The sequence below is a fragment of the Sturnira hondurensis genome, unplaced genomic scaffold, assembly GCF_014824575.4.
Source record: "Sturnira hondurensis isolate 20B ecotype Veracruz unplaced genomic scaffold, ASM1482457v3 Scaffold0003693, whole genome shotgun sequence".
In the NCBI taxonomy this organism is placed as follows: domain Eukaryota; kingdom Metazoa; phylum Chordata; class Mammalia; order Chiroptera; family Phyllostomidae; genus Sturnira; species Sturnira hondurensis.
In genome coordinates, this window is record NW_028076324.1 from 10081404 (window position 1) to 10095735 (window position 14332).

The 14332-nt window shown below is 51.3% G+C and overlaps 1 protein-coding gene across 2 annotated transcripts in view; it reads left to right on the forward strand.

Moving 5' to 3' along the window:
• KDM4B (lysine demethylase 4B) overlaps positions 1-14332 on the forward strand; it is a 126525-nt gene that overhangs the window by 24565 nt on the left and 87628 nt on the right. For both annotated transcript variants that reach the window (XM_037042630.1, XM_037042631.1), the window contains exons 2-3: positions 6414-6513; positions 11634-11799. In XM_037042630.1, the coding sequence (XP_036898525.1) occupies positions 11659-11799 (141 nt within the window). In that variant the 5' untranslated portion in view covers positions 6414-6513; positions 11634-11658. The remainder of the gene's footprint in view (positions 1-6413; positions 6514-11633; positions 11800-14332) is intronic.

Here is a 14332-nt window from a genome sequence, read left to right on the forward strand (position 1 = left end):
CATTCTTTGCCTATGTGAGCCTCTTAAACGACAAGGCCCATAACAGCTGCCATATATTGAGGGTTTGCAATGTGCTAGGGTCTCCTTTAAGTGCTTTCTGTCTGTTAGATCATGTAACCCCCACAACTCCCGGAGCAGGGCATCGGTATGGTTATCCTGTTTACAGATTAGGAACCTGAGGCCTGGAGGTTAGGAACTTGTCCTAGGTCACACATCTAGGGCCAGAACCAGGCCTCTGGGGCCTTTACTCATCTTCATGGCCCCACCGTGGTTTCCAGGGAGAAAGCTTGAGAGAACAGACAAGGATGTAGTGTGAAAAGTGTAATCATTAAAACTCTTTATGAAGCTCTACCATCAGTCCTGTCCTCGCCATCTCTGGGGTTTTGACCTCTGTTCCTCTCCCTTGCTCCATGGCTGTGATGTCTTCTTATGTGTTTGTTTGGCCATTTGTGTATCTTCTTTGGGGAAGAGTCCATTCAAGTCCTTTACCCATTTGTAAAGTATGTTGTCTTTTTGTTGGTGAGCTGTAAGATTTCTTTATATACTCTCAGTACCAGTCCAATATGATGTACAGGATTTGCAGGTATCTTCACACATTCTGTGGTGGTCTTCACTTTCTTGATTATGTCCCTTGAAGTCAAAGTCCAATCTTTTTCTTTTGCTGCCTGTGCTTTTGGTTGTGTGTCTAGAAACCATAGCCTAATCCAAGGTTGCAAAGATTAATTCATGTGCTTGCTTCTAAGAGTTTTATAGTTCTAGCTCTTACATTTAGATCTGTGACCCATCTGAGTTAATATTTTGTCTGTGGTGTGAGGTAGGGGTCTGACATGATTCTTTTGTATGTGCATATCTGTGTTGTCCTCGCACAGTTGTTGAAAAGACTGTTCTTTTCTCATTAAGTGGTCTGGGCAACCTCACTGAAAATCAGCTGACTTTGAACATGCGGGTTTATTTCTGGACTGTCAATTCTTCTTGCATTGATTGCTTGTGTTCATCTGTATGCCAGTACCACACTGTCTTGATGGCTGTGGCTCTGCCAACCTGAGTGGTGCCTAGGCTTGGGGGTGGGCATTACAGAAAAATGGTGTGCGTTTTACAGATCCACGTAATGAGACTAGAGCCTTCTTCACTGGGATCCAGACAACCTGGGGTGCCTGCCGCTTCCCTAACTGAGCCTTCGCAGCTTCTGCAGTTGGATTTTGGTGTCTGTGAAGACATGGAGGATTTGGTGAAATTTGTGTAAATAGAGGTTCTCTGCCCGGTGTGCAAAGGCTATGAAGAATGTCACTTTTTTTTTTTTTAGTTCTTTCAAACAGGGGGGATCTGGACCTTGTATTCAGCAGCTTGGGTCTTTGATGGTGCTGAAGCTGGATTGTAGTGTGGTGTCTGCTTACTTTTTCTTATCAGTCTGGGTCTTTTTTCAGTGGGACTCTCCTCTTCCATCTGAAACCTGCCGTGCAACAAGCTTCAGAGGACAGAGGTAGAGGGTTTTTATTTTGAAATGGTTTTAAACTTACTGAAATGCTGCAAAGACAGTGCGTAGAGTTCTGTGTGCCGTGCAACCACCTTCCCAAATGGTAGTTTTTCACCACAGAGGCATGGCCCACACTAAATGACCAAGAAACATGGAGAAATAGTGTTTACCAAACCATGGGTTTTATTAGGACTTCACCAGCTGTCCCCCAACGTCCCTTTTCTGCTCCAGGGGTGCCATGTCACATTTAGTCATCAGATTTCCACAGGCTTTTCTGGGTCGGAACCATTTCTTATTCCTTTCTCGCCTCTCACTACCTTGGCACTTTTGGAGAGTACTGGTCAGGGGTGTCGTAGAATGTTCCTCCGCTTTGTCCGATGTTCCCTCCTGATTAGATGGAAGTGATGTGTTTGGGGAATACAAATACCTTCTCCATGCAACGTATCAATGTCCTGTCACCAGTGGTGTCGGCCATCACCCCTTGGTAAGGTGGTGCCATCCGGGCATCTACGCTGGAAGGTTACTCTTTTTCCTCTTGGGATTTGAGATAGTGCCGACATCCTGTTTCTCCTCAAACTTCTGCCTGTCGATTTCAGATCGACAATAATGATATGCAACCGGAATTACTTGGGCCTTCTCATGGCGACACATGTCATCCTCAGCCCTTCTCCACTTATGAATTAGAATTCTTTTGTAGAAAAAGGCTGTCCTTTCTCTCTTTTAAGTAAAGACCTATGCCTGTTTGTTTTCTCTGCAGGTAATTATCCAGTACCATCACTGTTTATCGTGTTGCTCGAATGATCCTCGCTGTGCTCACCGGGTGCCCATCGTCTCTCCTGTTTGATTCCCTTGTACGTCCTTTGTGTCTGGAGCCTCTAGCAAGGGCTTCCTTCCTCCTTGTGCCATGTGGTGCTCAGGCTTATCTTGTGTGTCTCCAACCACAACCCTGGAGTTGACAACTTCTTCAAGGAGCCTGGCTCCTTGTGTTGGATAACAGTATTGAAAAACTGTCACCTGGCTATTGGGTACACTCAGTGCTGGGGTGCCATGGCTTCCCTGGCCTGTCACTTGACGGAGCTTGGAGATGTGAATACCAGCCTGTGCATCCATGCCCCTTTGTATTTATAGCCGTGTCTATCTATCTGTGTATTTATTTTTCAAAAACCCACAAGCGTTCAAGTCAGTGGGTCCGTCCAAGGCTCTGTGTGGCCTCCCCACTCTGTGAGGGGCACAGAGACCCTGCAGACTTCAGCAGGCAGCAGTAGATACCCGCCCTTTTGGGGGCGACTTGGGGCTTGTGCTGTGAGAGGAGTAGGCACATTTGGGAGCTGAGCCCTCCTAGGTTATGGAACTGAGTACGCAGGCGATGGTTCCCTTCCTCTTTGGTCCTTAGGACGTGCAGTCAGCTCTCCACCTCTCGGACCCCAGGCATAATGCTAGGGCAAGAACGGTAGTGTGGCCTGGTGCGAGCCCAGCCCTTGGACCCACTCCAAGGGTCAGTGTTGGGTGACTGAGAGCTGATAGGACCAGAGGGCCCATGTACCGCACCCGGGTATGGAGGCCAAGCTGTGAGGGGGGGGTACCAGAGATGCTGCTACGCAGTGGCAGCTCCTATTGCCTCAGTGTGTAGGTGTAGCCGGATCTTTCTCTGGTTCCTGGTTATTTCCTTTCTGGCCCCACCTGCCTGCCCTTTGCATAGGAGGTAGAGAAGTAGCGCCTGTGCCTTCTGCTGCTTCTATCAGCACCTGTGGGCTCGGGGCGGGTGTGTCGAAATAACAACGTCATCTAGTAGTCAGACTGCATCTTTTTAAAGGAGAAAGGAGAAATGGTCACACTGCGCTTTTTTAGGGGAATTGGTATCTGATGGTTCACCACTGCAGACTCTTACCTGGCTGCAACCAGACTCCCTCTTGAGTTCTATTCTTAGTGCCCCAGATTTCCCAGGACCCACAGCGAGGTCAGCAGCTGGGTTGGGCCAGCCTGGGTGGCAGGAGGCATGAGACCCAGCCTGCCTGGGCCTTATTGACTTGTTATTCTTTGAAAAAATTACTTTGACTTTATTACTTATTTTTTAAAAGATTTTATTTATTTTAAGAGAGGGGGAAGGGAGGGAGAAAGAGAGGGAGAGAAACATTGATTAGTTGCCTCTTGTGTGCCCCTAACTGGGGACTTGGCCCACGGCACGTGCCCTGACCAAGAATTGAACTGGCGACGCTTCAGTCTACAGACCGGTGTTCAATTCATTGAGCCACACCAGCCAGGGCTGACTTTATTTTTCAAATACTTTAGATTTAGAGAGAAATTGAGCAGATCAGTTCTCAGAAACAACCCTCCCTCCCTGATCCCCCTTCCCCCGCAGTTTCCTTGTTATGAACATCTTACATTAGGCTGGTATATTGGTCAAAATTAATAAATACATTCTTAGTAACCAAAGTCCACACTATATCCAGATTTCCTCAGTTTTTCCTGATGTCTTTCTCTGTCCCAGGACCCCAGTCAGGATCTCATGGGACAGTTTGTTGTCACATCTTAGCTCCTCTGGCCTGGGATAGTTTCTCAGATTTTTCTTGTTTTTGGTGACTTTGGCAGTTTTGAGGAGGATTGGTCAAAGTCCCTAAATTGGGGTTTGTCTGGTGTTTTTCTCGTGGTTAGACTGGGGTGATGTGTTCTGTGAGGAGGACCTCAGAGGTAAAGGGCCCATCTATCCTGTCATATCCAGGGTCAAGTGTCACCGTGACTTATTACTGTTGATGTTGATCTCGGTCCCGTGGCTGAGCTGTGTTTGCCAGGTTTGTCCACTGTAGAGTCACTCCCCCTTTTGGAAGGAAGTCACTCTGTGCAGCCTGCACATAGGGTCCTCTGATCCCTCAGTCCGGGCTGCCTTGCGCCCTGTGAGTCTGTGCCTGGTTCTGTGGCTGGATCTGCATCCCAAAACCTGCAGGGGATCCTTCAGAGGAGCAGCGGATGTGGGTTAGCCTGGACCTTTGTCCCTTGTAGACATGCGTCAGGGTGGATAGAGGCCTCGCCTGAGCCTGTGGCCTGAGAACTGGGCCTTGACCTCAGTCCCAGAGCTTCTAACCTCCAGCTTGGAGGTTGGTGCTCTTAGCCCCCAGAGTGTGGGAGAAGAAGTCCCCACGTCCTTGGTGGCCCGGCAGCCCTGGGCAACAGCAGATTGGGGTTTGTCCACCTGAGAAGCACAAGGCCCTGGTGGTTTCTCTGCCTTTCAGACCATGTGCTGGTAGGTCCAGCTCATCCAATGGGGGAGACAGCATGCCAAGAGACAGTTAAAGTGACATAGGAGACATGTGATCCCATTGAGACATGAGAGATTGGGAGTTCACAGCAGAGAGACCTTTGTGCGCAGTGGAAGTGAAAACACCACTCACTTCCTCTGTGTTGAGGGAAATGCACACTGAAGGTAAACACTAGTCTCCTTTGCTGCCCTGACGGGTAACCACAGACTTTGTGACTTGACACACATTTATTATCTCACAGCTCTGGAGGCTGGAAGGCTGACAGGGTCTTATGGGGCTAAGATCAAGGTGTGGTCACGGCTGGTTTCTTCTGGAGGCTTCAGGGGAGCGTCTGTTCTTTGTCATTTGTAGCTTCTGAAAGCACCTGCACTCCTTGCCTTCTGGTCCCTTCCTCCATCTTCAGAGCACATCATTCTGACCTCTACTTCTGTGATCACATCTCCTCTGGCCCTCCCACCTCCCACCTGTACGGTGGACCCTTGTGATGACAGAGCCCACCTGATAATCCAAGATAATCTTCTCCTCTCAAGATCCCTCACTTAACCCCACCTGCAAAGTCCTTTTTGCCCTAGAAAGGAGCATTGCCACAGATTGTGGAGGTTCAGACATGGACTCCCTTGGTGGCCCTTATTCTGCCAGCTACAGCTACATGGAGAGATTCCACAGTAATCTGATCCTCTGACTTTAGCTCTCACCAACGTCAGGTACTGGCAGGGCTGTGGGGCAGCCATGCAGGTGGGAGAGCCAGCGACGGTTTACTGTGTCAGCCCTGATCCACACATTTCACAGCTTCGTGTGGCCTTTCAATCAGAGGTTGTGACCTGATAATAGACAGTAAAATCACTAAAATGGGTTGTGCTCAGTAACTTTAAAAACCAGATTAAAATAAGATGAAGAAATGTCAGTGTGCATTGTCTGTTGTAAGGGTATTGGTGAAACTCGTGCTATTTAAAACTCTTGGTGAATTGGAGAAAGGGTATGAGATTGAGTTCAATGAAACCAAGGGGCAAGCTGCCCTTCCTGGACCTGTCAGGGTGCTCAGGTTGTGGACAGCGTGTGCAAAGGCCCAGAGGCAGGGAACATCTGGTAGACCCTGTGCCACTGGGGTTCATGTGTCCGGGCAGCTGTGGTGAGGTGTAGGAGGGAGGGCTGGTGAGTCACGGCAGCTATAGCCCAGATTGTCAAGGGTCCTGAGGCACAAGTTTAGGGTCTTGTGCTACCACATCCATTCAACAAGTACTGGAGTGTCTGTGCCCTCGGTGGGGTTCCTGCCCTCAGGGGGTCTGCACAGCCCCTGCCAGGCTCTCCCTGTGTGCACTTCATGGGGGTGCAGATGGCGGTCATCTTGAGGTGTTGTCCATGGGACTTCCTTCTTGGAGGCACCCCTTCCCTGGCTGTAAGGGTTCATAGGAGGCAGAACTTGTAAACCTCTCCAAAGCTGCCTGTACCTTAAGGTTTTCAGAAGCTTCTCTGGCTTTATTTTTTCATGGAGGTTCTCATTTCTTCAGCTATTGATTAGTGGAAGATGAGTTTAAAACGATTTTTGTGTTCAGGAAAGTGGCAAGGATTTGGAAACATCTGAATAAAGGCGAGAGCGTCCTTGGGCTACATGCCACTAATGAGGAATTTGGACTTAAGCATGCAATCAGTTTAGTTAATTGTGCTTTGTATTTTGCACATTTTAGGAACCATCACCGTTGCTGGAACCTGACAGAAATCTGAGCCTCTTACTGTAGAGCATCTGGCACTGCACTCTCGCCATCGGAATACACCAGGAACTTTCAAGTAAGTGCAGGACCGAGGCGCCAAAGGCCACAGCGTGCTCCCAGTGGCTGGGGGTTAAGGTTGCCCCAGTTAGTTCCTGGGGTGTCCAGGTTCTACATGGCCTCAGACAAAGGACCCTGGAGCCCTCTGGGGTGGCTGTGCTGGGCTTCCCTTCTCTAATCTGCACGTTCCGTGTTTGCACTCTTGCCCTTTAGCATCTGAATCCTGTCCCTCACTTCTAGAAGCCCCGAGAACCACCATGCATTTTGATTGATGCTGGGGCCACCCAGACAGGCTGTCCTGTCTGTGTCATGTGGATCTGGCAGGACACCACTCTGGGCTCCCTGAGGGCCCTGTTCAACCCACCCGACAACCTGCAGAGGATGGTGACTGGTCACAGCCAGGGGTGGGGAGGGGAGGGGAGGTATTCAAAATGGAAGATTCTTTTAAAATGCATTTAAAAGAATCCTCAGCCCTGGCTGGTGTAGCTCAGTGGATTGAGTGCGGGCCTATGAACCAAAAGATTGTGGTTTGATTCCCCGTCAGGGCACATGCCTTGGTTGTAGGCCAGTTCCCAGCAGGGGACGCACGAGAAGCAACTATACGTTGATATTTCTCTCCCTCTCTCCTTCCCTTCTCTTCTAAAGATAAATAAATTAAATTAAAAGAATCCTCTGCTCAGCTGCTCTGGGTTTCAACTCCAGGCTATTCACCTCCTCCTATACTTTTTGATAATAAACCAGGGACAGAGGACAGTGAGTTTTACAGTGGTGGCCTCTGGTGGTGTCCCAAGTGGTTACTGGTAAGAAGAGAGGGAACAAAGTAATTACCTCCCAGATCACACTTTCTGGCCCACATGGGGTGGGGTGACAGGGTGGAGCGCGAACAGTCCTGTGCACTCCTGGCCACATTGGCTGCTCCTGGTGGCCTGAGAAAGGCACCTTTGTGTTCAGTCTTGACGCTGGATGCAGGTGATGTGGCTCATTAGGGCCAGGCGTGGTCTAGAACATGGCCTTTTCAAATGCATCGGAAACCCTGGACCACCTTTCAGAGCCACTCTCCCTTTCTCCCGTATGCGTGTCCCACCGCTGCTGCAGCAGGGCCATGACCCCGGGACTGCAAACGCCTGTGTTTATTCTCTTCCAGTCCTGAGGGTCGGAAGTCTGGAATGGGTCCTTTGGGGCTAAAATCAAGGTGTTGGAAGGGCGACTCCTTCTAGAGACTTCAGGGAAGAATTGACCTCTTTGAGTTTTTCAGCTTCATTGGGCTGCCTGCTTTCCTTTCCTTGGGTGTCCTTCCTCAAATCACTTCAGCCCCTGCCTTCATTCCTCTGTCATCTCATCTCCATCTCTCTGCCTCTCACAAGAAAGGACCCTCGTGATGACACTGGATCCCCTGGGGAATCCAGGATCCTCCTCCTCTCAGGCCTCTTCATCCCATCTGCCAATCCCTGTTGCCGTGGAAGGGAGCGTACAGTCCCGATCAGGATGTGGCTGTCTGGGGGCGGGTTGGTGATGTATTATTCTGCTGATCACAATCTTGTCTAAACCCCCAAACTCTTTTTCACAACAGCTGTACCTTTTACCTTTCCTGTCTGCAGTGTGTCAGGGTTCCAGTTTGTCTACGCCCGCTTGATCTTGTCTAGACTTGATACCAGCAATGTCAGCACTTGATATTGTCTGTTTTTTCATCCTAGCCATCCTAGCAGGGGTGAGCGGAGCTCACCGGTTTCGATTTGCATTTCCCTGCTGGCTAACATGTTCAGCCCCTTTTCACATGCTTGTTGACCTTCTTTGGAAAAATGTCTATTCCAGTCATTGGCCCACTTTCTGATGTGGCTGTTGTTGGTCTCTGTATTACTGAGTTGTTAGAGCCCCGCTGTCGGCATGACACTGTCCAGGAGCATGTTGCTCCCTCTGGACTGTTCTGCGAATTCCCTCCTGGGGGGGCTCTCACTTGGTCCAGTGCACCCCCCCCCCCGCCTTTTTCTAGTAAACTGAAAGGTTGGCCCAGGGCTGGTGTCCAGTCCAGTTTCTTTTTTATTTCTTCCATATGTACACATAGGAATTTTATTTGCCCTCATTCAAAATATGTGTCAAATGTTATGAAATGTTGGGATCACACACCATTTTACTTTTCTTCTTTATATTTACCTACAAAGCAACTTCATTTCAAAAGGCACAAATGAGAGGACAAAGTTCTGTAGCATTCACGGTGGAGCCGAGTCTGCGTGCTGGTGGTTGGGTACAGCATCTCTTGCCCGTGTGCATGTGTAGTCCACCTGCTGCTCGTCTTCCGCTTTTCCCTCCTACATGGAAACCTCCTCTCTGCATCGTCGTGCTGTTGGATTTGAGAGCTTGTGTGGGCAGGGCCCTGGGGCTGCCCCAGTTCCACCTGGGACAGGCTGATCTTGGGGAGGAGACTGACATACACTGTCATCTCCCACCAATGGTGTTGGGCATTTGCATGGATGGGTAGGAGGCAGCTTCTGCAAAGGCTGTATCCCCCTCCCTGTAGGCCTTATGACCCAGCCTTGGAGGAGAGGCAGCCAGCTGGCCAAGACCAGCTGGGCTAACCATGAGAGCTATTGGGTGTGGGTATGTTTTGGCACCTGTCACTCACTAGGGTGAAAGAGAGGTAGGACACTGGTATCTCAGGATAGCGTGGCTGGGCACCTTGCCCTCCCACTTACCTGCTGTGTGGCTTGGGCATGTGACATCCCCTCATGGGGCCCTGTATCCTCAGTGGATTGTGAAAATGGGCTTATTGTGTGGACTAGTGAGTCACCCATGTAAAACTCAAAGAACTCAACTCACAGGGCTGGGGGCCTGTGAAGTGCTGATGGGTCCTCTGCCTCTGGATCTGGACACCGGCGGCCATGGCAGAGTGAGGAACCAGCCTCTGGACTTTTGCCTGGCTGTCAAGGGCTTGGGACCAGGGCCTGAGACTAGGGCAGTCATATTCTGGCAGTAGGCCTCAGAGGATGAATTTGGTGGTCCATGGGATATGGTGGGTGACAGGCCCCCTCTTTGGAGCCCATTGCTCTGTGCAGGCAGAGGCGCTGAGCCTCTCCAGTAGGTGTGGAAAATCTTGAGGGGTGATGAGGTGGGATGGGCAGGAGTGGGTGGCTAGGGGTGGTGGGATCGCAAGGAGGGCCAGCTGGCTCTCATGCCTCGTTGTCTTACCTGCGGTCCCAGCCCATGGAGCCGTCTCCTTCCCCACCCTGCTGTCCTGTGTCTCCTCCAGAGCCATTAGCACAGCTCGTGTTCACACTGATGTTTGCAGTAGTATTGGGGTCAAGGTCTGTCCCCCCAAGGACAGACATGCTGTTCTGTGTGCCACTGTGTGCCAAGTCCCACAGTGAGCCCTGCGTGACTGTGTCTGGGCTGGTGGGGCATGTGGCTTAGGGCTCAGTGGGGTGGGTGCAGGTCCCAGGTAGGGATCCAGGGCCCGATCCCAGCTGTAGGCAAGGGGCCCACTGGGATGGCGTGATGGTCAGTCTTAAGGGCTGGTCAGGGCTCCAGTGGGGGCAGCCTGCTGAGTGGGCAGCCTGCCGAGGCTGGGGCCCTCTGGTGCCTGCTGCTCCAGAGGGGGTGATGGTGATAACCCCTCTCCTCTGATAAACTGTTTTTTTGTTGGTTCCCTGTGATCCCACCCAGAGCCATAGTCACGCACTATCACAGGTACTCGTGACCTGCCATGCACATGTCAGCTTTATGGCTGCCCCTCGAGAAGCCTCGAGACTTATTGTGGACACAGACCAGAGGGTCGCGGTGGGCCCCAGCCTGGGTGCAGTGTTGAAGCAGTGACCCCCCTGCTGCCTCTGACTGTGTATGTCAGGATATTTGGGGGCTCTCACCAGCCATCCAGCTGAGTATGACCCTCAGAAGGGGGCTTTAGCTGCTCTCCCCCTGGCTCCAGCCTCATGTGCCCCAGAACCCCCTGCCTGATGCTGTCTCTCTGTTAGGGGTGGGACCAGAACAGGGTGCCTGTGAATGCGAGGCCTCTAGATCTTTCTGGAGGAAATGGACTGACTACCTCAGCAGCAATTCCTAGGCTCGTGCTGCCCTCTAGTGCCCACTGAAGGGAGCATGTTTTGGAAGCCTGTGTCTGCATCTTGGGTCTCCAACCCTTTTCTGGAAACACTGGGTTTCCTGGCTTTCTCATTCCCAGTTTGGGGTGGGATGGGGACTTGGTTAAATTGTTCTCCAAGTTCTCAGGTCTGTGTTCACTTGGATTCTGAACTTTTTCAAATCCTGGAGGAGATCTAGTCTTTTGGAACCAGGAGAAATTAATTGGCCAATGGGGACCCTTCCCAGAATCAATCACCAAGCCCATTCCTGCTCAGAGTAGGCCACTGACAACCTCTCTGGGTCCCTTTAACTCTGAGGAGAGGAAGGGGCCACTCCAGTGTACAGCCTCCTCCCTGAGAGGAGTCCTCGTCCCTAATTACCTACAGGTGCCAGCAGTGAATCTTAGAACACGCAGGCCTGGCCACGTTCTTCCCTTCTGTGCCTAAATATCTCGGCATGGTTGTAACTGAGGGTGCCTAGAGCATTTCTGATTGCAGGAAACGAGCCATTCTGGCCAGGCCTTCTCCCCTCCTGGTTCCAGATTCCTGCCTTTGGCTGCTTGTGGGTCACTGGGCCTAGGTTTGCTGACAGCAGCCAAGCTAGTGCTGGAGTGACCTACATGCTGCACTGGGTGACCCTGCCTGGAGCTGTCATTTTCCTGCTCACAGGCTTGCACCTCAAAGGAAGGCAGACTCACATGCACCCAACCTCACTTACCTTCCGAAACCCACTGTGTGATGCTGTCTCTCTGGATGTCCAGCTCCAAAGGACATGTATTAAACTGAGCCCCTGACATGAAAAGCTTTTATTTCCTAGGGTCCCTAGCTTAAAATCAGTGCTCTGGCTTCCAGTATCATGTTGGCTTTTAGAACTGGGACACCTCTGTTTTTAATTAGTTGAAGTCATTTTGGACTTTTGTGCCAGTGCAGAGCAAGGAAGTCAGCTCCCAGTCTCCTCTCTGCCTCGCGTTGCTTCCTGGGGCCACAGGCACTCTCAGCGCGGTCGAAGGGGGCAGAGCACCCGCAGTGGCGGTGCTGCCATGCTCATGCTCTCTGTCTCCCCTCGCAGGTGTGGCGGTGTCTGAGCTGCAGCCATGGGGTCTGAGGATCACGGGGCCCAGAACCCGAGTTGTAAAATCATGACGTTTCGCCCAACCATGGAAGAATTTAAGGACTTCAACAAATATGTGGCCTACATCGAGTCCCAGGGAGCGCACCGGGCAGGCCTGGCCAAGGTGGGTGATGTCCTGGTCCTGGCACAGCTTTTCTGTGTGTGTCCGTCTGAAGGTGGTGCTTCCATTAACCTGTTTGCCAGACCACTCTGGCCTTACCCTCCTCCAAACATGATGGGGTTCTGTCCCTGTGCCAGGCTCTGTACCAGGCACCAGAATTCATAAATGCCTGGCACAGCCACTGTCCCCGTGGGAGTTGGCAGGCTGGAGCAGGGGCACACAGCCGTGCTGAGCCCAGCCCAGCCCAGCAGGCTGTGGCTGCCCACTCACCTCGCCTGGGGGAGAAGGAGGTTGAGAATCTGGGAAGGCTTCTGGGCAGTTGATGCTGGGGAGGCCTGAGTTTTGCCTTTATATTCGTGATAAAACAACTTATTTATTTTGTGTTTTTTGAGATCGTAATGTGCATGGGAGGCAAACTCAAACAGTGTAACAGGACAGAGTGACTAGTGAGTCTCCTCTTCCTCTGGTCCCTGTCTCCCAGATCCTGTCCTGGAAACAGCAGAGTTACCAACACCCTTTGTCTCTTTCCTTGGCATATCACACACATGTACACGTGTGTGGGTGTGTGAAGTCAGAGAGACACACAGGCTCGCCCTGTGTATCTTCCTGAAGTAAATGGTTGTGTTTCTTCTTGTTCACGTGGACCCGTGTGGCATTATTCATCTGATTGGGAAGCTTCACAACCTGTATGCTTAGGGCTCTTCTCATTGCCTCCTGGATGAGTATCACTTTACGTAGGATTCCCAGCTGTCTGTTCTTTACCCCAGAAGGTTGGTGACCCTTTTCTGTAGAGAGCTGTGTAGTGTTTTCTGCCTGGCGGGCCTGATAGTCTCTGTTGCCACCACTCAGCTCTGCCGCCTCGGATGACCCGCAGACCGGTTGGTAAACTGCTGTGCACCAGTGAAACTTTATTTCTGGACATCGAAATGTGAATCTCACAGAACTTTTACTTGTCCTGAAATAGTCTTATTTAAAAAAATTTCCCCAATCATTAAAAAGACGCCCCAAAACAAAATCACACATTCTTAGCTCGCAGGCTCTACAACAGCAGGTGGCGGTGAGGTTTGGACCACGAGCTGCCATTTGCTGCCCCGACACCTCCGGCTGGGCTGCTTTAGTTAGTAATGCCAGTTCCCGTCCTGGCGATAACTGTACCTTCCACCTCGGCCTCAGGAGAAAGGACAGCAGCAGGCCTGCAGTGCCCCCACCCCCCGCCCCGTGCATTTTGTCCATTGTGTACATGATAATACAGACAGAGCACATTTTTATCTGGTTTGGGGACCATGGCAGCCACTGTCATTTTGGCTTCAGTTCTCCCTTGAAATGGCTTCAGTGCTCACCACCGCCTGCATCCTACTTGCCTGAAGTTTGTCATCTCACATAAGAAGGGCTCTGGACACCCTGCGCTTGGCATTCTGGCAGGTTCAGAAGCACCCATTTGGGGCTTCTCTGCCCAGCAACCAATCCATGGTCTGTTGTCAATTGTCAGTGATGCTTTCCTGTTGCCCCGCCCACTGCAGGTCCCAGTGGTGGGGAGATTCTGAGGCCAGCGGAGTTCTGGTCCCTGTGGGGGTGGGGGGAGTCCCTTTCTTTGTTTTCTGTCACTGACCTAGTTCCACTTTTCTCAGGACACACCTGGCTGTCTGCCTTTGGGTTCACATCACCCTTTATGTAAGGAAACTCATAGCAACTTACTTAGTGTCTAATCCTCCCCCCATCACCTCTGCCACCTGTCCACCGCTGTCATTTCTGTCACCCTTCTGTCACCCGGTGTTGTCCACACTGTTGCCTTCTCTCTCTGCCTCGCTCCTTAACTCTCCCACTGCCTTGGTGCTTCTCCTTTGAACGCAGATGCCTCTGCTTTGGGCTTTTAATTCCAGTGGGCCGATCTTTTGCTAATTTATTTGGATGGATGGGGAACTGTTTGGGGATTTCAGTGAGGCAGGTGTTTTCCTCTGCCTCTTGTTTTACATGTTTCTTTTCTCTATGAAGTGGTGTTTCATTGGCCACCTTCTCTCTGGCTGATCATCACCTTTGGATGTGGGAACTGTTTCTGAGTCCAGTGGAGGGGGAGGCAGGGTGAGGGTGCAGGCATGGGTTCTCTGTGCCCCTCCTGGCAATTAGGGTCACACCAATGCACAAGCACACAAACGTCCCTTCTCCTACAAGCAGGGACAGCGTGTGGATCCAGGGAAGCAGGGACTTTGTCCCTGGGCACTTCCCATTTCTTCTAAACCTGGGCTGTGGCTCTCAGGGCTGCTGGTCTCCTTGAAGGAGGGATATGATGTCCTGCTGCACTGAGTCGGCTCCGAAGACTTGGATTGTTGCTCCCCATCCCCGGCCTTCACTGCTCATCTTTGTGTGTGGGCCTCTGTGCGTGTGCATGTGTATGTGTGTGGATGTGGGGGTTTCCTCTTTTACAAAAGCTGTATTTGGTCCCTTTCTCAAAACTCTGTGGGGCTCGTAGAGCTGCATGGGGGTGGGTGCTTAGCAGGTACAGATGGAGCTAGGGCCATAGCTAGAAGTGGCTTTGGGT